General features: G+C 35.5%; 1 protein-coding gene across 1 annotated transcript in view; it reads right to left on the reverse strand.

Moving 5' to 3' along the window:
- The window catches only part of HEXO1 (beta-hexosaminidase 1), a 163,773-nt gene that overhangs the window by 77,180 nt on the left and 62,260 nt on the right, over positions 1–24,333 (reverse strand). The window contains exon 11 of the mRNA XM_089789825.1: positions 2,944–3,003. Coding sequence (XP_089645951.1) covers positions 2,944–3,003 — 60 coding nt within the window. The remainder of the gene's footprint in view (positions 1–2,943; positions 3,004–24,333) is intronic.

The raw sequence follows: 24,333 nt of genomic DNA on the forward strand, positions 1-24,333 counted from the left end.
AGGAAATTGTGTATCAGCCGACAGATCCCTTCGGAAAGGTTTTTATGTAACGACATGTATGTGGCCGACGGACGCCTTCGGGAAGGTTCGTCGGAAAGTATTTATAACCCCTTCGGGAAGCATTGTAATGATCATTATCTTATAGGATATCATATCATCAAAGTATAATGTACTGTGGGCATATGCGAATAATAATAATAACAGTTCTGCTATTTTCTGTTCGGTGTTCGTGTCTATTTCCTATGTGCGTTGCTTAATTAATCCATACGGTAAACAGCATTCATCGACAAAAGATGAACAACTTAAATGGTGCTCTAATAGTTCCAAACAATTCTCAAGGAATGTAATTGCAATGAAATTTTGGGCTATTGGTTTTTTGGATGCACTACTAGAAATCCACAACCAATCTTTTGCCTTTCATTGGCCTTGTGGAACTAATTAACACCCTATCAATGAGCCTTAGCCTTCAAAGGGCCATACATGACCATCCTAGGATTATCTGTCTAATATCATTATATCTTTAACTATAGATTGGTCTAACAATATTGTATTGCTATATTTTGGAAATTAATTCATGCAGAGCCTTTGTGTTAAAATAGAGAAATGAATTTTTTAGAGAGTTTCAAGAGCAAGCATTTAAATAGGTGATAAAAGTACAAAAAAAGTATTACTTGCTAAAGACAACGCAAAGAAACAGTACACCATTGGCTTGAGAAGAAAAGAAATACAAGGATCAATCAAAGAATATAATAGCACTACAGGCTTATAAGTTATAATATGATCTGCAAATCTACAGTCACTACTTGAAGTATCAACTATCTTCCATAAACCGTTGTAAACCAGAAAAACTATAGCTTGTAGTAGTACTTGACTATTCCATAATTATCCCTCGGATATCAATATCTCTTTAATGATAGATCATTGTAACAATATGGCATTAGCATATTTTGGAATGTCGCTGTGTCACTTGTTCATTGACCAATGTTGTATGTCTGATATATTCCTTGGGTATTTCTTTATATATACATAAATTTTATATGGTATTGCATAGCATATAATACAACTTTATGATCTTGTAGGACATTTTATATCTTCTTATAACCATAGTTTTCTTAGGTTTCAGTTGTCCCATATGCCTACTCCTAGTGCATGGATTAGTTTAGTGCCAAAGAAAAACATGTACCTCAAAATGAAATGAGAAATGGACTCAGCCAAGCAATAAGGTCTCAAAAGGAACATCCTCAACTGTGTACAATTGCCAAGAAGATAATTCATGAAGTTAGGGACAAGATATACATAAAGGAATTGAGATTCATTGCAGTTGCAATATTTTATACTACTACTAGGGTACCAAAAACCATTTTCTCTCGTTTTAGGCCATGCAAAACCTGCTTCTCCTCAACATCAAGGTTTTGCAGCTTCCCTTGCCCACATAACAGGTCATGGAAGCAAGCTTGCATGAGTAATTCATTTAGCACCACCAAGCTTCAACCTTGGATGTTAGGGTTTTTTATAGGAGGGTTATCCTACACCCTCTTATGAATATCCAACTTAGTGCCTTTAGACTTGGAGATCCCCTAATGGATATGGCCATACCCTACATTGAACTTCTTGCCATAATAGACGTTGATACATTTGTTTCTGCTAGCCCTACATATGCTACAATTGTATGGCACAACTAGTTTCCACTGTTAGTAACCACGTTGACTTTGATGAACTTTATGCCTCCCCAAGGCATCCTTCAATCACACAATATTTTTGCTTCTAGTCAATTATAAGGTTTGGTGTATAACCATTTTAGGCTTAACCCTCTAGTTATGTTTACATTGCCTAAGTGCTTAGTTTGTTACCAAGACTCCTCAACACCCCAACTCTCATTCTAACTATCATGGATGTATCTCTTCTTGACATTAGAGACCTTCTAAGGCTCTCTTAAAGGGTCGCATCTTAAATGTTTCTTAAGAAGGTCAATGATATCCCCTAGGTCAGCCCTCCATTTTGACTGTTATTAGTTTTCTTGATGTCTTTTATCCTGGTTGGCCCTATTATTTAATCACCTAAGATTTATTATTTATAGGTGTAGTTTGTGATCTGTTTTGAAAAGGACAAGACATCTGAAGTTAAGAATTTGGTACCTGTCACTTGATACGTATGATATTGTACAGCATAGATCAAAGTCTAAAAACAGAATACCTTCAAATCTTCAAAACTTACTTTCTGAAGCAAAATGCCATAGTAAGTTTGAAAATTCCTGGATTCCTCATTGGTCTTATCACACATTTATTATGGACCCAGACACGGATATGCACACCCACTCTACTGGAAAGCAGATGTTATTTGGACTTGACAGTCACAATTGTTGGGGTTTGAAGACCATCAACTACAATGGTTTCAAAAGCACAGTTCTTATCCTGATCTGATGGTGAGTCAAGGCCCATGGATGAAATACAGTACTCCAAAGGGGATTTTACCTTCAAAACTTCGAAAATAGCAAGGTAACATAAACACACAAAAAAATTTAGGCAAATAAATAAAGAAAACTTGGAATTAAATAAAGTCACCAGTGCATGAAAAAGGAATAACTAAAATAGAATGAAAGCAGGAACAGAGACTCATAGGAAGTTAAAATATGAACAGCTATCTGCCCACTGAAATCTTATGTCATGGCTACAATACAAAAGGCTTCAAACCTGCCACATAAGCTTTTGAACATAGGTTCCATGAGCAAGTGAAGAGCAACTGCTGGACCATAATTCCTAATAAGTCTATGCATATGCTAATAGGGTTTTTAAATGATTCACTAAAATTCCATGTGGAAATAGAAGAATGAGTTTTGGTCTTGGCTATTCTATAAATTGATTAAATAGAACTTTATCCGATGCACATAAAACTTCAAAAGTATAGAATAACTAGTAATCTGTCATGTTTTAAAAGAACCACCACCTGTATGGACTTCATCTCCTCCCAAGTGAAAAAGTTCAAATGGGAATATCTTTCGGAAATCTGCCACACATAAATTATGTCCATCAGCTTATATACAAATTACTGAAAACTCTGCCATAAATTCAACAATTAGCTCTTTAAAAATTTTATAACATAAATTTTTTATGACAAAAACCTCACAGCTGTCCTGATTACATGATCTGCCATAACTATGAAGAAAATTTCCTAGTATTTTCTGCAATCTAATTAGTCAAAAACCGTTGCTTTAATAACTACAAAATTCCATTTTTAATACTTCAAAGTTTCAAATATAATAAAAATGACCAGAAACAAACAGTAAAATTCTTTATTAGGACGCTCAAAGTAAAAAATTGGCAAATATTGGACAACTTATGGATCATATAAAATATTACAAGTCATTGTCAAACATAATAACACATAATACAAGCCCAAAATATAGAAAAAGCATGATACCTCATAAAAATAAAACTTAAGAATTTCTTCCACTTAATGACGAAGAGGAAAATTATCATACTTAATATTACGTTGATTTTCCAAGTGTTAAGAATTAATGGCTGATTTGGGACAACAGAATAGATTAAGTTGAAACATGAGATAAAAAGAAATTCAAGATTGTTGATATTTGGTAGCTTCAGTCGGATAAAACTATGAGACAATACTATTGTAGACATACATACATACATATATATATAATATATGAGATATAAATTTATCTAAGCATTATTATGTGAGAGAAATAAATATAATAATGACTCATGGAAATTATATATATATAATTAAAAAAAATTATTACTATTATATTAATTATCTAATCACAAAAAGACATGTCTCATGAAGGGACATGTCTCTTCTTGGCTTATTCTCAATATAAATACAAGGGGTTGCTGCCTTTGGAAAACACATACCATAGAGACAGTGCCATTACATTTGCAGCAATCCTCATAAAAATATGGTATCAAAGCCAAGCTGCAAATGTAAGAAAAACACAAAGGCTTCCTCAACAAAATATACCATAATCAATGTTAAAATATATAGATATGATGGACCAGACAGTGAACAAAGAATAAAAGCAAGAGATATTGCAACGAAAGACAAGCAATTTGAGGGTGGATAAAGGCATCACAAGTTAACATTAAACATTCCTTGACTTTCATCGATTTGCGTCTGAGCGCATTTTTTAGGGTGATGCGCATTTTTTAGGGTGATTTGTTGTTCGTTACCAAGCAAAAATATTGATTAAGTAATGTCAAATTGATAGAGTGCAGGTTTTGACTAGCAGATAGTGATTAAATAATGCCAAATTAATAGAGCGCAAGTTTCCACTGACAAATAGTGACATATGGATAATTACAAATCGCAGGATAAGAACGAAAAAGAAGTGCATAGTTTACTAATGTGGCATGCTGATACATAAGACAAGGCAATTGCTAACGAGCAAAGAGCATTGATACTGATGTGGAGAAAAGTAGATCGAGCAATTTCAAAATAATTGTCAGGGACCAAATCATATTATCGAACTATTGGACAAAGACAGAAACCATAGCAAGGATGGGACACGTCCTACGAGGGAAGGATAGGGATATTTTGGTAAGAGTACACTGGGCATCCAGTTAGGTGACATGGGCATACAACCCTTTGACGAAGTCAAGGAAAAGATTGTATGTCAGATTGTCGTAATCACATCACGGATATATATTATAATCAAAATCACAAAGGCCACTATGGACTGCATGCCAAGGAATGTACCGATAAAGTTAGCATTGATAATAAAGGAGAGAGAAGTAATTTTTTCTTATCTTCAATATTATTTTATTTATTTTTGTGGTCACTTTAGATTATTATATGTGGCATTAGTAAGGAAATAATAGTTGAAAATATAAATTAAAGTACATATATAGTAGATTGAATATATGCATATATGCTCAAAAGTATATATTTAAATTAGATATTTATCTATATTTTATTGAAATTATATTATTATTATGTAAAATTATTTTTATTTTCAATAAGTACTATAAGAGCTATTTGCCTTGATATTTTCTTTTCTCTTCGGGGATGCTCTCCCAGGAAAAATATATTAGATTCAGAGGGAGTTTAACACTTCATCAAGGGCAACATTTACTTCATCGGGGGCAACATTGAATGAGGAGCTCAGAAGATTGATATTCAAAGGGAGTGTGACACTTCATCAGGGGCAACATTAGATGAGGAGCTCAAAAGATTGATATTCAAAGGGAGTTTGAAAATCCACGTGAGTGAGTGCATGATTGTGATGGGCCTACCCCCTATGTACATCATGAGGAAGTGACGACTTCCAAATAATTATCACTTGTATTTGTAGAAGTTATTGAAAGGTGACAATCTTACAATAACTTAATCTTTTATTGCGATGGAAATCTTATGATGTCTAAGCAAATCATGATAGATGACAACTTGCATGGTGGATTATGTTCCTAATAGACCATGGCCTTCTATTGTGATGGACATCGTATGGTGTCTAAGTAGATCATGATAGATGATAACTTGCATGGTGGATTAAGATCCTTAAACAAACCATGGCCTTCTATTGTGATGGGCATCTTATGGGGTTTAAGCAAATCACAATAGATGATTACTTGCATAGTGGATTAGGTTCCTTAAACAGATCATGGTTGTTCCTATGGTAAGTATCATTGAGGATACATGTGCACATACCTTAATGAACATTTTTCAGTACTTGGTGAATGTTGTGTGACTTGACATTCAGGAGGTCGTTACACTTGATATAATGAGATGAATATCTAAATGGTGGGCATCTTCTGATCAAAGATGTCCTTAAAACTTGTCATTCTTGATTTTACATTGAGACAATATTATATCTTGCCTTTATCCTCCCTAACTAAGAGGAAATGTTCATGTTTGGTAGCTTCAGTCAGATAAACCTATGAGACAATACTATTGTAGATGTGTGTGTGTGTGATATATATTTATCTAAGCATTTTATCTGAGAGAAATAAATATAATAATGATTCATGGAAATTATATATATACTGTAATTAAAATTTATTAATATATTGATTATCTAATAACAAATAGACATGTCCCATGAAGGGACATGTCTCTTCTTGGCTTATTCTTAATATAAATACAAGGGGTTGCTACCTTTGGAAAACACATACCGTATAGACAATGCCATTAAATTTGCAACGATCCTCATTAAAACAACAAGGATTCTCATGAGAACAATGGGCCCCTCAGTACATCAACCAATCTGATTTCAATTGCCTACTAACATTTCGTGTCAACTTCCACGGGCAAACCCAAAATTGTTGTAGGCAATAGGAAATTTAATATTAATGGCCATGCCATGGTAGGTTTCATATGAGTTGGAGAACATAAGCACCAAAGCCATTAAATTTCTAGAGGTCTTAGTCCTTCGAATCAATGTTTTACAAATATTTTCATGCAAGATTGAAGGTCTAGTAGATTTTTGGCTTGCAATCAAAGAAAACCACCTAGAATGGTTGTTAAGAAATAAAAAATCCATTGCTAAGTGCTAGGCTATGTAAAAAAATAATTTGAGACTTGCTTCTAGCATTATAACTATAGTCTTAGCATTTTAATTGCACCTTTCAATGTGACGAAATGAAACAGACAATTGTAAAATTGTTCTTCAAATTAGAAAGGGAGGTTTCCTACAAATTAAGATTTGTGTTTGCAATTTACAATTTTCCAATGAGTTTTGGGTTAGTTCATGTTTATGCTGGATAAAATGTAAATGCATGTCTTCTCTTATTTTTCCTAGGGTAAAATATCAAAACACTCTTTCCAACTAGGCAAACAATTTTACATTTTTCACTGAAAGCAAATCCTACAATTATACACATTGTTTAGTTAAAGACAGAGACTAGGCAAGGCAAGTACAAATTGATTGGATAGATTGACACATAAGTATGAATTGAATGCTATGGTTAAATAAAATATAAGACTCGATACAAAGCCACAAGCTACACCTTCAAGCTGGACTCTTGAAGATTCATTAAAGCAGTTTAATCTTGAGCACACATAATGAGGCATTTCAACCCTATTATTATGCAAAATAGGCATTATATATGTTATTGATAAATCACAAAATCATTATAATTCTAGATACTTGTTGAATAATACCTCCAACAACATGCAGGGAAAAGAACTATCATTAATCAATCTAACTAAGTGCAACAAAATATTTATACGGGTTGGAAATAATTGAATAAAAATAAAATAAACTTCAACCCAAACAACAATTGTGTGCATGGTGTACAAGCTTTATTACAAATTCCACTATTCTCAAATTACAATCATACAACTATTAGTTGAACAGACTTCTCTTTCATGATGAGGCAAAAGACCTAAAAATAGTAGACAATAAGCTATAAATAGTGAACTCTAAAGCATGGCCTCCTTGCACAAAAAATAGACACTACTATATATAGCACAAGCTACAAATAATTTCAATTAGAAATATTAAATCGCTGAATATACACCTCATTGAAAAATGTTGACAATTATTTTTAGTGCAGGCTAAAAACTAATGTTCCTTAAGAATGTCTCCCTTAGTTTATTCCAAGCGTAACTGTCCCAGGTATATCTTGGGGAAGTGGGGATGGCTTGAGGACATTCCCTAGCCATCCTATAAAAATATTGCCCTAAACATCTTGGGGGAATGACGAAGGGTAGGAAATGACAAAACATCCCCCAACCATCTAAAGGACAATCGGATATGCCTTACACCATAAAAGCAATTTCAATTTAAAAACAGATCTAAATCTTTAAAAGGACTATATTACTCTTAACCCTAAAATAACAAGAGAAAGCCTCCCTATCTCATTTTAACTCATTTCTACATGCTAAAATGAAACAAATTGAGAAATGTCTAACCTTGTAGGTGAAAAAACCAGGATTAATGAGCAATGAGAAATAGCAAGAGAAGCAAAAGACGTAAGTGAATCTTCCATTTTTTTATTTACGATCGTTATTAGGACTTGGGGGTGCCAAGGCACGTATACATTTCTTGAATGGTTTACGGATGCCCTAACGTTGCTCAAGCATCTCAAGATGCCTAGGGGTCTCCCGTCCTAGGCATCCCTAAAAGTTTAATTTAATATCACATCATAGGGATTTCAATGGTTGGGTTTTTACTTTTAAATTCAATGTTCATTTTTCTTGTTTTTTAGGCTGGAACATGTTTACAATGACAAGGAGTTTGTAGATGATAAGAGGCCTCCCTTCACTACATACTTATTTTGATATCATGCTACTTATTGTAATCGTATTTACGATATTTTTGATATAATATAAATTTCCAATTTGACATTTTTATTTGTCAAATTTTATTCAGTACTCAAGTATTTAGAATTTTAGTGTTTCGTATTTGCAATTTTGCTATTTTACTAATTTACCAAAGCTTAATTTGAAATGTAACTCTTATACATCTTTTTATAACTATTTTTCCAAGTACTATATGCATATCAATGCCCGACCCCCTTCCTCATCCCCGAACTTAGGCCCTTAGTCCCCCCATCCTCAAAACCCTTACCCCATCCCCTATTTGAAGCTCCATAGAACACCAATTTTTCTTTTTTCAAAATCAAAGCTTAAAGAAAGGAACGTATGATTTGTTATTTTATATTTTTAGTTTTGCGTATTGTTTCACAAATCAAAACAAGATAAGCAACAATAGTGAGGATAGTGAGCATGATGAGATGAAAGAAATGAAAATCAAAATGTGAGTTTTAAGCTCACTTAAGGGTTCGTCAAGGTGTGAGAGTGCTACGTGTGAAAGTTGACAACCACAAAAACCATTTGAGAGAGCTTCTTAAGTTAAAGTCTTATGCAAAAAGCACTTTTAATTGAAAGAACCTAACCTTTTCTCCAATTTGTGATAGCTCTAGACAAATAAAAACAAAATTTAGGGGATACTAGAGTATAATTGTGTAACACTTGTAAAACAATTTTAGATGGACCTATATAAGTGTATATTATCATCTATTGGGCTTACAAGGGATGAAATTGAGTCAAGAGATAAAGGAGGATGAGAAGGTAAAGGAATATATATTGCATATGGAGGTGCAATCAAGGTCTATGGGTGTGTCAATGCTAGCACAGTTTGTATAATCAACTATGTAAATGCCCTTTTATGGTTGGTAAGGGTAGCGATATTGGTGATGTTTCTTCAAGAGAAAAGAAAAATAATATTTCTATTGAGAAGACAAAGATGATTGCAGGTTTGTTTAATTTACAAGCACCAAATGTAGTTGAGTCTTCCATCACTAGATTTTCAAATGCCTATGTCATTCCATTCCATGCAATGCCTTTTCCTTACTTCAAACAAAGGTTCAAAGATGTAGCTTCATTTGGTCCTTTATTCACCCCTTCTGTAGAATAGAAACTACGAACTATCCTCCTTGACAAAATATATTCCAAGGTGATTCTAGTGATGCACATGAAACAAAGTTGGATTAGGACAAAAGCTCGATTGTCATGATTAGGTGCACTGATATGAGACATTAGTACTCATCAATATTATAGTCAAATGTTTGGCTAGCTCTTGTTTTCTTAGAGATATTGATTATTTTGGGAAGCGCAAGGATGCAAACTTCTAATTTCATATTTTGTGACATGTCATAGAAGAGGTTGGGACCTCGAATGTTGTACTAGTAGTCATTAATTTGGCATGTTTGTGCAAATTAAATGACATGATAGTGAAGGATTCTTACAAGAACATATTTTGGACCACAACAACACATTGAAAGACATAGAGAAGATAGGTTGAGTGTGAAAAAAGGTGGCAGAAGCTAGAGATGTCGAGGTGTTCATTTGCTGCCACCACACCTTACTCTCTTCAAGACTTATTTAAACAAGGAATTCCTGAAAGTGAAGACAAGGTATGACAATTATTTCGTTTTGTTAGAAAGAATGTGAGGTGCAAGATCTACATTTGATGATGCTTAGTTAGAAGTGGAGTTTAAGGCTTATTGCGAACACTACAAAAGGAAAAAGTATTGAACAAAAAAATCCTTAGTGATGATTAGTGGTTTACTAAGGTAAGAAATTGCTTATTTTAATAACTTCCTGATTTTATCAATAAATTGATAGTTTTATCATTTGATTTTATTAAATGAAATTTTATTTGAGTTTTCTAAACTTGTGTTTTTTTTAGTTGGGAGATATTTGCTCCTTCATCTCACCTATTCCAGATGTCATTAGATATGTTGATATAGCCTCTCCTACTCTCGGGGAGATTTATAAGATATTTGATAGCATGCTCGGGAAAATGAAGCAAGCAATTTGTAACAAGGACACTAATTGGTATTATATGAAAAACACATGATGTTCATTGTGACACAATGATGAAACACTGTGTGCCCTGCTTCATACAACATATTTTTTTCTAAATTCCAAATGGTATGTGTTGATGCAAGTTTTTTGCCCACTTCAATGAGCAAGATGAAACAGTAACACCTAGTATTTTCGAATAAAACACCAAATATCGAATCCTTCCTTGAATAAGGAAGCTTAGATGCTAAACAATGTATATGATTATGTAATCAATTAAGACAACCTCAAGGTTCTTTCTTATTGTGTACTTAACTCAGTTATGTGATGTGATTTGTTGGTAATCACTTGGGGACCGACATCGTTCATTTAATGGATATCAACTTTACAAATACAAATGATTTAGCAATGATGGTCCTTCAATTACTTCTAATGAAACAAACTGCTAAAGACGAGGGTTTAGGAATTCTTATCTAACTCTAACAATGCATGAGATCATTGATGATGAGGTGAAACTCTAACCAGTCCTTGCACCGGCAAATCAACCATGCTATGAGGGTGCTTACCTCTAAGGATGTAGGAACATTTTTCATATTGTCAATAATCATCAAATTCTCAATGATGGTGCAACCCAAATGAACATCTCTGATTGAAGTTAAATGCTTGCAATAAGGCCCAAACTAACCTTACCCTATTACTTGCAACCAACAAGTACCAAAAAGTATGGACATTGGAATCGCCATAATTCACCAACAACATTATCTTACATTCAACCACTTATACTTCCACTCAACCTAAATAAAAATCCTAATCTAACTGAAGAAATGTAGAAACCGTGCAATACTTTGAGAGGATAAAAATAATCCACCATGTAAACCAACAATGAATTAAGAGCAATTTGGCAGTATTAGAGCAACAATTTCAAGGCCTTTCCTTTTATAGTTGTTCAAGTATAATGAATGCTAGGTCCAATTCAAGATCTAAGGCCAAGATTTATCCAACAAAGCCCTAATCCAACTAACAACTGCAAGCATTAAATGCCTCATCGATTATATTAAATCACCACCTTGTGTCAATAAGAATATTAAAATGCCTATGTGGATCAATAAGAAAATAGGTTAAGTAGAAATATTATGTAGACTCCACATGTACACTTGGCATGATTTGATTGGACGATTTTGGATACGTGCAACTGTAGCCTTGGTTGAAGATGAGTGGGCACTACCTCAACATGTTAATCTCATAAGCTTGATTAATTTCTTGGAGATGAAGTAATATCCCTTGATACTCAACAAAGTCTTCAATTGTGATGACTCATATTCCCAAATTGCTTCATCTTTATGAACTTTCTCTATCCTCTTGCTCTTGCAAACCTTCTCATTGTGATGACTTGAACTTGCTTGTATTTCATTTTTTGATTCCTTGGCCTTAGGATTCTGAATAATGGGGTACTTCATGTAATTGGATCATTTTGATCAAAATGAACTGGAACTTTTTAAGAAAATTCAAGTTGATAATCTTCCACCGCTTGTGCCCTCAATCTTTCTCTTGCACAACTTGTTCTTCGAATTTCACCTTGATAATCTGATCTTGAAATTGGAATGATATATTCATTTAGAATCCTCATCCTTGAATTATCTTCTTGCTTGGAGTCTTTAGCCTAATCTTTTCCATAGTTCCTCATTCTATAAGCATCCCATTCCTTAATTGTTAACTTGTAAAACAAAATGGATAATTGCATTAAATCCTAGATATACAAAGGAAATCTCTTATAAATTGCACATTTTCACCCGCAAGTTATGAGATTAAATAGATGAAATCAATGAAAAATTCTGTTTTAGCCTAATTTGAACCATTTCAACACGTAATTGCTAGGAAAAATTGCATTTGAGGGAGGCAAATTGCATTTTGAACTAGACTTGCAAGCGTAGGAGGTGGAAAAAATTCAAGGGGTGATGGACACAAGTGTCTAAGGTGAGGTTGAATTCTGACCTCCCCATTGGACAGCCCTATCCAAGGTGAGGTTGGAATCCAACCCACCTTAGGACTGACCTCTCAAGCATTGCAAAGTTTTTCTTTAATCATTTCACTCAAAGAAATCTCCTCATTTGTGAGCATGAAGTTGATACTAGTTATCAATTTTTACACTTGCTCATCTCTACCTCTTACTCACAAAACCCCTTTGCCTTGATTAGTTCAAATATAACTGTGTATCATCTAAAAAGTTATCACCCATTAATTTGAAAGCTCTAAAGACTTCTTGGGCCACATTTTAGCGATCTCCTAGAACATGGATGCATTTTTATGCTCGAATTGCTACCTTTTTCCAAGTTTCTGCTTGTTTCCGACTATTTGTTTACTACCACTGAGATCTTGGAGGGCATCTCAACATGGAAAACCCCTTAAGGGTCAAGGTCATCCATTACCCTAGGTAAGGGTTGAGGTTGTCCCTTATTCAAGGAGTTTTTCCTCGAACCCCAAGCTTATTTTGGGGTTTTCAATCTTTTCTCGTTTGAGTTTCATTGGCCCCTTTTGGATCTGATCGCCAAATCCATATAAAAGGAGGCTTACTCACTTCATTTGATCATCCATTACATATGAAAGCAATCCATCATTTGTGCAACTGATCCATACTTCCATAAGCAAGCATTCATTCAAGTCATCATTTCCGAGTAAGTTTGCAGGGTGGATTCAAAGAGTTCAAGTCTAGCTAGCAAGGATTCATTGGAGAACCTCATTTCATGTCATCGATCATGCATTTCCTTGTCAAGTTCTAGCTTCTTTCTTCATAGGAGATAATGTCATTGGTTATCAAGGAGGAAGATCGACATTCAGCAACATTGCACAAGCATTCAAGCATTCATCCTTTAAGCACTCAAAAGCATACTTACATCCATGGATCTATGATTTGATACTTGTAGATACATTGCATTTGTGGAGGCATCCTCCATTATCATTCTACATCATTCATACATCTTTGTGGATTACATATTCGAATCCATCCATGGAGGATTTGCAAGTAAGGTGAATATTTACATTACTCTTATTTTTACATGCTTTCGCATTTCAAGGTTAATTCCTAACAACAATTTCCAATTTTCTTGTGTAGCAGCAAAATGATAGAGTTTCGGAGTGATTATTTCAGATTTCAGATCTCGGATTTTTGGTTTCTATTGTAGTTTTGGATTGTTGTAGTTTTTAAGTACAGACAAGGTGAAGGATGACCTCATCCCTTACTTGGAGCCTCTACATTCTCAGAATCAACGTATTTCAGTCTTCGGGTTCTGTATCCTACACGACTTCTATCTTTGTTACAATCTAACAGTCAATCTTTAGATCTAAAGTAGCACTCCTCTACTAGCCCTCACGGTGAGTTTGATTCCTCATTTTCCATTTCACAACAGTTACTTTGATGTATCCAATCTAATCTTTTCATGTGCATAGCCATGATGTGTGCTTTTACTTTACTTGCATTTGAATTTGTCATTCTACTTGCATTAAATCAATTCATTAAACACAATCGAAAGGAATCAATACATTGTTGGGACTCAAAATCGCCTTCCCGATTTGAGTACCATTCCAAGCTTTTGAGCCCCTTAAAGCACATTAAATGCATGTGTACCCGGCTGTCTTTTTGAGGTCTAAGAGGTCTTTAATGTTTCTAACACCTTGCATTCATCATATCCACTCGTCCCATGAAGATAAATTGTCGTTTCGAGTCATTTTGTAAAGTTTCATTTTGAGCAATGTTCAAATCTGCATTTTTGCCTAAATGTCAAACAGCGACAAGAGGCCTAGCTTGCATTTGAATATCTTGCACCCAGTAATGTTTCATGACTCACCACTTTGGGAGTGCTTAATATCCATATCATATAGCCTATGTTTCAGATTTCAAGTTGTTTTGATATGTTTTGACTAGAGTTTGAATCTCTCAAAGTAGGTTGTTTATTGTTGTCATGCTGATGTAAATTGTTCAAAATTCTGGGAGGCCCTATTTGACTTATTATGACTTTGACCCAATTAACCGAAATGAGATAATTCATTTTGCATTGCATTGTAGAGGTCAAAGACTTGTTATGCTTCAATTTTGAGCTTATGACGAATTTGTTTGATTAGTTTTCAAACACGATTCCATTTGCAATTTGTAAAATTTTACTGGTGTCAAAGTACAAATTGGTTGGTACCCCTGGTGTCAAAAGTACTAGTAAAACTTTACAAATTGGTTAGTACCCCTGTTCAAGATGCCATAACTTTGAATCCGTGAAGGGTGAGATCAAATGGATTGTACCATTGTGTTCTACTCTAAAAATTCCTTAAGTGTGTCAATTTGCAAGTCTTGACCAATCTGTTTTCACACTTTCCCAGGTCCATTCCGTTTGTAAAAATCACTTTTTTGCTAGTGTTAACACTCTACAAATCTCAGTAGCCCACTTTGACCACTTGCCAAATGCATCCTGTTATTCGTCATGAGCCCCAAATGTAGATTTATACTCTCCTCATGACAGTGAACGAATGCCCCAATTTCCGTTACCCCAAGTGTCAGTTTGACATGTTTTCAAAGCCAAATCCAAATGCGTTTATGGTTTTCAGACTTGTTTACTTGCAGGCAATTCTAAGAAGGCAACTTTGACAGTCAGTATCTTTTGACTGAGAATTCGTCATGAGATGAGATTTGGTAGGGTAAGAGTATGTAGAACAAAGGATCAGTAGGTTTGATTTCAGAGCCCGGTCAACTGTTTTTGTCAGTTTTTATAGCCGGTCTGCAAACCACTTGGCACAAAATGGACAAGTTGTGAAAAGAGGTAAAATAAGTTTTCAATGACATCAGTGCTTGAATTTGAATCCAGTCAATGCAAGATGTTTAGTAGGCCTGTTTGAGATGTTAGGTGTTTGAATTCGAGAAAAAATTTGGCCGGACCCACTCTGGGGCCCGACTGATTCCAAGTTGATAACGTACTTTATGAGTTTGAAGATGTTGAAATGTTTCCAACTATTACAATGTTTAATTGAGTACATTATCACTACAAATTCAATGGATGTATAGATATCTACAAATGAAATTTTTTTTATTTGTGACTAGATTCCGAGAAGTCATTTTTCTTAAATGTCAAAAAATGTTGGGCTTAGAGGACAGCCAGTGGCAGTTCTTGAGAGTTTTGCTCTTTATTTTCCATTTTAAAAGTTTGTTTGGCTTATGCAGTAAATACTAATGCAATCATGTTTCCAATCACCATGTTAGTCAATGGATTAATGGATATGAGAGATTGCATTAATTATGTCACTGATTGGAAAAGTTGAAGGAAAGAGAGATTTTCCTAATAGAGATATTCTCATTTACTTCCATCAGAGCTGTTCTGTAATTCTAGTCCTCCAGATTCTTGTCTAGTCACATCAAAGTTGATCTAGAGTTCAACCACACCACAAGAAATAGAAGCAATAGAAGATTTTGAACTAGAGATCCCTAAATGTTGCTTAAAGGATGTCAAGCCTACTGCTATCAAAGTGCCTTCAAGAAGAATTAGTGGAATTGCAAGAGCTAATATTGAAATGAACCACGTAAATAACAAGCAAACTTTCAATTGTGAACTTGTAATAAAGAAGGCCCATAAGTTATTTAATAATTGCTTTGAGGTTAAAAAGGAAAGAGATCCCAATACAATGGATGCCATGTACTAGGAAGCAGTGCGATGCGCAGATGTTGAGGACATTGTTGACACCATCAAGGAACGAGGGATGAACAATGTTCTTGCTGGAAGAATAAAGCTGCGGCCTCCTCATCCGTGATGGCTTTGATATTTGACAAATTCATTCTTCACTGGATAAAGGGATTTCCATCTGCAACGTGTCAAATCTTGCATGACATCAGAGAAAGCATCCATATGAGGGACGATAGAGGAGAATGGGCCCCTGTAAAGGCAAGACCGTTTCCCACTTTACTCCCATCCGTCTGTGGAGAAGAATAGAAGGAGACTTTGAGAGGAAGACCACCAAAGAATAAAAGTTGAGAGGCAGAGGTTATTTGATATTGAGGGGTCCTGTGTGAAGGGATATCAGCAAGAGGAAGGCGGCCAAGTATAAAGTTGGAAAGAGCCATGTTGTAGGACGCCAGTATACACAATAGGAGGAATTGTGTTTGAAGAGTCTTGTTTCTTCTGAATGTCCAAAGCAAAGACCAAGCATTGAAACCTGTGGTGATGGAAGTGTAGAGCAGATCACGACAAAGGATGATTAGCGGCAGCAAGAGAGTTGTGTGTGGAGGCCACGAGATATGAAACAATGCCATAAGTGTATGAGCACCAAAGGTTTTCTCTAGTCCCAGTGGAGTGATCTGAGGCGTGCGAATTTTGCTGAGAAGGCGCCATGTTTTGATTTGAGCGCATCGTGGGAGGGAAAAGTCTCAATGTTTAGCCCCACATTAAATAGGTAGGGGAAACATTTTAATCTTTAAAAGACCCAACGTTCATTTACATAGTGTCTTAAAAGACACAGGCTTTTGGAAGCCCGACCCCATGTGAGGGACCCCATTGTCAACATCAGCCAGCTATCCGTCATGAAATAATGATGTCACATAATTTTGAACAACATGAGTAACCAAAGATTGATGACGTGGAATCTGTGGACCAACCACATGATGAAAAGTGACAGTGACGTGGCGCCAGCGAACGAACCTGAGGCAAGATGTGTCAAGGATGTTCCAGCCTGGCATAAAAACCAAGATACTGACATGTCATAGTGGGACACGTGTCAAAAGGGTGCATTCCGGCATACACAATAAGCAGTTGCTAACTGTGCATGCGGCGATGCGGCTAGCCGACACGTGTCAGCGGGCCCCGGTCGGCATGACATGGCAGGAACAATCAGAGGGTGATGTGGCGATGATGGAGTAGTCAAGAGCCCCAATGAGAAATCGACACGTGGTAGTGCTTTAGGGGCCAGTCAGAGGGTGCCACATGGCGCCCGGGTGGAAGGTGATGTGACAGACGCCAACCAATGGCATGCTGCCACGTGGCACAGGTAGTCAAACCTAGATTTGACTCAGATGCATGGGTAAGGGAGAAAATAAAAAATAATAGAAAAGTGAATTTTAAATGTTTTCCTCAAAATTCACGTGCAAAATTTTAAAACTAAAAGGGAATGTAAGCTAAAGTTTCAACTTTAGAACATTTTAAATTTTTGCATAAGATTTAAAATACAAGATGCAAACCAGAGAACCTTGACTGGAGCCTGATTTTCATTTTGATCCCCTGGGTGTTTCTGGTAAGAAAATATAGCACTATTATATATCGTCAGAATCGAGAGTGAACAAACTTTCCATTTTTGGAGTTTGTTTTCGCACAGGAAGCCATCTACTTAGGTTATATAAGGTTTTGTCCCAGATACTCAGTTTGCAATCACCTTCAAGTATTGAAGTTTAGATTTGTTTTCTAACAAGGTGATGAACTGAATGTGTGTAAAAGGCAGTAAAAATGCAATTAGGGTCGAGTTTTGTCATCTCCAAGTCAATCAGATGAATATTTTATCAGCATTTCAGATATTTTGGTGACAAGGGTTTTCATCATTCATAAGAGATATTTCCAAGTTTGTTACAAAATAATGATGAAAATCATATCAGATTTCATGGGTAGAAAGAGGAGAGATGTTTTACAACTACACAGAATGAAGATTCAAGTGGACACATATCACTTCCAGATCAAATTCGGGATTTCATTCTTCTCCTATATCTCTCTTTCTAATTCATTGTAAGGGTTTTAGTTCTAGAGAAAATTTCTCATTGTTGTGATACTATGTGGGTTCCAATCTTGAGTTTTCTCAAATTTGTGAGACTACGGTTCCAGTTTTGATGTGTTTTCATCATTGTGATACCATTTTCTTCAGCATATTTCTCTTGTATGAACAGCAGTAGTTAAGCTAATATAGCCAATTCTGATCTATTTAATGGTTTTATGAATTGTTTTACATGCATCTGAATGTATAGTTTCAAAGAAATGAATACAAATGAACAAGAATTTCCTTAGTTTCATTCTGATTCTCGTCTCTTATCTCTGTAATCTGCCATCTTATGTAGTTTAGGGACAAAGAGCTGAGACCCATTTGCATCCCCCTAAGGTTGTATGGATGATATGTTTTGTTGTTGGAACAAAAGGCCAAGTAAATGCTTGATGTATTTGACATGGTTGCTAGTTATTTGAGAAGAATACTTCATGAGAATGAGGTCTGTATGATCACCGATGTCTAATTCACAAAGTGATAAGATAGATCTAATATCCTAATGTATGGGATGTCACTGGTATCATAGATGTATGTATGTGATTCATGGAATTGCCCAATAGATAAGGCACTAATCAGCTACAAGATCAATTTGTTCTTACTATTGTATATTTGGGGTTTTGCTGAAATCAACATCATTAATCAAATATCTTTCCCTTTAATGTTGAAGAACTGAAATGTGATGTCCTCACTTAGCAATTTCTTAGGTTATGTCATTAGCTATTTCACGTCTATGATCTTTGCATAAGTGTTAGAAGATTAAGGGTTTTATCTACTTTGTTTAGATTTAGTCTATGCTTTGAATACCGGTACCATATGAAGAATCTAATAGCTCCACCCGCCTAGGTTTTGCAGAGCCTAAAGTGGAAGAAGGGTCTAGCCTTATAGTTGGCCTGGTGTCTAAAAGGATATGTTGAGGATGGGAAGTAGCTACCCCTAGATGTATTTTGTTCTCATCAAGGTAATTTGAAACTGTGAAGTTTCAAAACACCAACATACATCATGTAAGATATGAGAACTATATCATGTACAACTTACACACCACTTCGCATAATACGATCTTCCCTTTATATCTTTGCATTTCACAAAACTCTATCCAATCGGCCTTCAACCTTCCACGTGCTTGAAAAAACACAAAACTATTTCTTGCTAACTTAGGGTTAACATCTAGGATGTCGTCCCTAATTAGTTAAGCAATTATTTCATAACCAAAATAATTCCTTAACCCATAATACATTCTTTCTGTTATGCTCTATTTTGTCCTGTACATTGTCTTACTGATAGAACTATTATATCTAATGTCAAGTGTCTGTACCATATTGCGCTCTTGCACGCGTCATCATGACAATGTATTCTATCTGCATCAGAGTGCGCACGTGCCCAAAATGTCTCTATAGACTGTGCATAGTAAAATTGTCTCTGTACCGCCAGAATAACTATCTAATACTTAGACAATTTTCTATGTCTAACTATAAAATCTTTATCTGCACATTGTGTCTTCTTGACATAAGATTTATGTTGCCATAAAAGACAAATTTGTTACTATTCTAACTTATCTTACTTAGCCATATTGCCAACAATCTCTCCATTTTGCATTGATGGCGACATATGGGAGAATCGACTGAGTCCCAAAATGTTGTACAAACTTTACAAAACTTGTACAAACTTTACAAAACTTGTGGCCTAAAAAAAATTCAAAAACTTCAAAACTTGTGGATCATTCTGATTCATAACAATCTACCATTATCTCTCCTATTACATAGATAAACTCCCCCTTTCTATATATTATTCTGAAACATATAATTTTCCTAGATACTCCCCCTTTGACATCAATGAAAAAGGTGTCAAAACTTATTTACAAGTCAAAATCTTGTGTTACCTTTTCTTCCTTAACTTGAGATTCTTGATATGCAATCTACAAAATCAGTCTTCAGCCTCTCAAGATCTTTCTTCCAGGTGTCCCTCATGACCTCTATAGTGCTCAAAAGTGCACGCAGTGCATAGGATGCTACCTCAACTGCATTCAGATCAGTATAAGAGAATTTCTCATAAGAAGTCTTAGCAGCAAGACATTCTTCCAATTTCTTTTGTAGCATTCTCTAACTATAGAGAACCTTTTAGTTACCCTTTTCTTGTTTAGTTCACTAATTCTGATAGCATCATGAACTCTCGATATCTCAGCCTCAAGATTCTCAATGTTTGTATCAGGTTGCTGCAATCTGGCTGAGTGCTTGGAGCTCATTCATTCATACTGAGAATTCATCATTAATATCTTTGAGATAGTTATAGGACATAGCGCATTGTCCATATAACTTATTTCCTTCCAAACAACTCCTCGACTCCTTTATACAGACATCCAATGTTTGCAGATCATTGCGCACATTTGTGCAGACTATATAAAACAGTTGTGCATCATGCTTCATTTGTGCCTTGATTGATGCAATGTCTGATAGAGTGGTAAACTCCGCATTAAAGAGCTTCACCATTTCCTCGGCCTTCTGCTGCAAATCTGGCTTCGTCACCTTTAAAGTGACTGCATTCTACATTCTTTCCAATACTTCTCCCAAAGTTCTTTCCAGAGTTCTCATAGTCTTGTTCCTTTCTAATAGCTTGCTCAAAGAAGATATGAGACCTTTTTGGTCATCATCATCACCAAATGCTACTGATAATATTGGGATCAAGGGTGATTTACCTTTCACAGGTGTAGCTAGCAATATATTTGCTTCATGCTGAAATTCAACCTTATCAAATTCAATTTCAACATGCTTTAGCTGCGGTAAGAAGGTTGTTTCCTGCATTATAACCTTCCAATTATGCTCTAACCTTTCAGCTTCAATTTTCCTTCTCTCTTCTGCCTTTCTTCTTTCCTCTTGCTCCTTTCTTTTCTCCTCTTCTTCTTTTCTTTTGTCATCTTCTTCCTCCTTCCTTTTGTTTTCTTTTTCTTCCTCTTCCTATATTTTCTTCCTTTCTTCATCTTCTCCATCTTGTTTCTCCTTTTTCTCTACTTCTTCTTTCTTCTTCTCTTCATCTTCTATTCTTTTCTTTTCTTTTTCTTCATTTTCTCTTTTTCTTTCTTCCTCATTCTTTCTTTTCTCTTATTCTCCTCTTCCTCTTTCTTTCTTCTCTCTTCTTCTTCATCTTTGTCCTCATTTGAACTGGAGTAGGCAGTAATATTTCCAACAATGCTAATTCCATAATCCTTAAAATGATCTTTGTCATCAATAGTTATTTGAGTACTGTCCACTTGCATGGTTTCAGTCCCAATTGTAATCTGTGGAGATTTTTCAGGCATCTTTGTGTCCTTCTGGAGTTGGTGCACTATGTTCAACAGTCATAGGGATTGCTCCCCCTAACTCTATGCTCTTCTTTGCAGTATTGGGAACAGATGTCATGAAGTTGACAATAGCTTGCTTTGTCTCCTCATTCACTTCCTCATAGTTAACACCCATCAGTAAAACTGTTCTTCTTTTGTTTCTCAATAAGGGATCAATTTCCCTCAATATTCTTCTCATGTACTCATCATTGTTAACTTCGCAAAGCTTCTTAATTTGATTCTTCCTTATTCCTCTATCCTCTTTAACTACTCTCCTTTTGTTAACTAACCTATTGTATAAGTCTTGAGGAATGTCTTTTTGAATGTCCTCAGATCTTTTCTTTTTCAAAATCATGCATCTAACAACCACATTCTTTAGTTGCATTCTATCCATATTGTTATACAAATGATATTGCTTCTTCAATTGAATAAAGTTCTTATTGTCAATAATTTGAACATTAAGATTTTCTACCTTTGGCTTCCAAGGTTTCTTATCAAAGGTAGTTTTGACTTCTGTTGTCATCTTATCTATGGGTTTGTCCTCTGCCTCTTCTTCTTCTTTAGACTCATCTAATTCTATCATTTGTAGAGTTTTTCTTCTCTTCCCTGGTCCACTAGACAAATGCTTGGTCCTTTTCTTAGAAGGTGACTCTGTTTCCTACTTGACCTTTGTTAGCCTCTTTATTTCCTTGTACCCGGAGGAGTAACTAACTTTACATCAATTATCTTTACTTCCTCATCATCTTTCTTATATTGAATTGGTTGCACAACAATGGGTTGCACTTGTGCTACTGCTGCATATGGTGCACTAGGAATCTGTGTGGAGGGTCCGACCACTATGACTCCCTCTATTGGTCCTGCTACTACAATAGGTGTAGCCATAACAACTTCAGTTTTTCCACTGGCTCTCATCTCTCATTGCCTCCTTGTATTCTTTTGTCATCCCTGTTTCCTTAAGGATTGACTCAATCCTTTTCTCAACTTCCTTCTTGATGTCTTTGTTGTACAGTTCGCTATGAACTTTTTCATCTTTTCCTCAAAAGTACCCCATCTAGGGCATTCCTCGTCTTTGTCAAACACCAGGATGATCTTCGCATAACCTTCTATTAGTTCTTCACTCATTCATAACCCATAGTGTCTATGAACTTGACTCTAGGTTCCACTGCTTCCATACAAGTGGTATCAGTTTCAACCATGAAGCATATGTCATCTTTATACTTCTCAACTAGTGAATGTGGAAATATGAATCTCTTTTTCATTTCTGACTGAAAACTCTTCATCATTTTGGTTATGTCCTCAGTGGATTCGGCTCAAGATGATCCTGGTCCACTCATGATTATCAAACTCCGTATGAAACATATGTCTAATAATGTTTAACTCTTCTAGGTGCCTAAAACCTTGCTTCAAAGATAGATCATTGTTGCATACCATATTCAAGTCCTTATGAATGTCACTGTCACTAGTAGTTTCAAATTTGCAGTAAATGTATGCCCTTACATCCTCTATATGTAACACGTTCGGCAAAACTTGCGAAAATGCTCCCAAAGAATCATCTTCCAAAGATACAAATGGGTGTTTCTTGAATTTGTATCTTGGCCTCTCATTAACATCACACACAGTGGGGTTGTCCATTTCTTTAAAAGAAAAAGCTTCAAAAACTCAACTGTAAATTCGAAGAATACCTGATTTGTGCGTAACTAGGGCTTTCCTTACTTCGCACTTGAAAATACTTCAATTCGCCTTCAACTCATCAAATCACTTAGGGCCCGTTTGGTGAGCAGAATAGGAATACGTATTCCAAAAATTGTGAATTCCTTGTTTGGATGCACCAAAACGGGATTGGAATACGAAGCAAAAATGGAATACGTATTCCATTTTTGGCCCAAAAATGGGCTTTTGCAATTCCACCAAAATAGGTGGTATTGGAATACGTATTCCTATTCCATTTTTTTTATTTTAGAAAACATAAATTTTCGGGTCCACGAATTCCCATCAAATATTGGTTGAACCAAACGAAGAACAGGAATACGTTCTATTCCAGAATACGTATTCCTATTCCACTCACCAAACGGGCCCTTATAATTGCTCTTAATTTCTTCACACAATCAAATGGTACAGACAATCTTGTTCGCATGCCTTAAATCCTTTCAAGTCAAACTTCACATTGATTGTACAGCTACTTAGTCCATAAAAAGTTGTTCCTTATTGCCAGTAAACTTTATTCTTTTCATATGACTTCTTGCGATCTCCAAATTGTTTGCACTCTTAACCAAAGCTTCCTTACAATCTATTCTTCCCCAGATCATTGCACTCTCGCTAAAGGTCTAACCAAACGAACTACTTGGATAATTTAGAATGGTGAACCTTGAACTTCCACAACTATTTTAAGTTGACCACTCCTTTACAATGTTAGCCCCACCAATGTCAACCCTAAGAGCTTGTTCTTTCAACTTCAACACCATTGACTTGTATGTTGGGGTTCCAAAGGCTTCTAAAATTGTTGAAGGAGAGATCTACTAACAACTTTCCATCTAGGTATTAAATTGTTCTATCCTCTAAATTATAATGTCTCACACACTCCACAATCCATATTGCATCTTGGATGGCCAAAAGAAATACATCTTCTACTACGATCTCACTCCTAGCTTTTTGGTTGGCAAGGTATGTAGGAACATGGGTCTTGTAGCCAAACATTCTTCTATTGAATTAACTCATGTTGAGGCCACCCATGTTTGTGGCACCAAAATCTTTCCACTTCACCACAATCTGACTTTGGATAAAATCCCCTTTGTTTATTCTTGATCAATGCCAATTTGGACAAACTTGATCCTCTGGTTTCTACCATTGTCCTTTCTATTAAACAAAATAACAAACATAAGAACATGCAAGGAATATAAAGCAGATTAGATTTCTTCACTTATGGAACAAATCCTAACTTTGGAGAAGAAAAGTTGAAAATATACTATAGAACTTCTCTCTCAAGAAAAATATTT

The sequence above is a fragment of the Cupressus sempervirens genome, chromosome 1 (assembly GCF_028749045.1).
Source record: "Cupressus sempervirens isolate cs-2001-9-10 chromosome 1, ASM2874904v1, whole genome shotgun sequence".
NCBI lineage: Eukaryota > Viridiplantae > Streptophyta > Pinopsida > Cupressales > Cupressaceae > Cupressus > Cupressus sempervirens.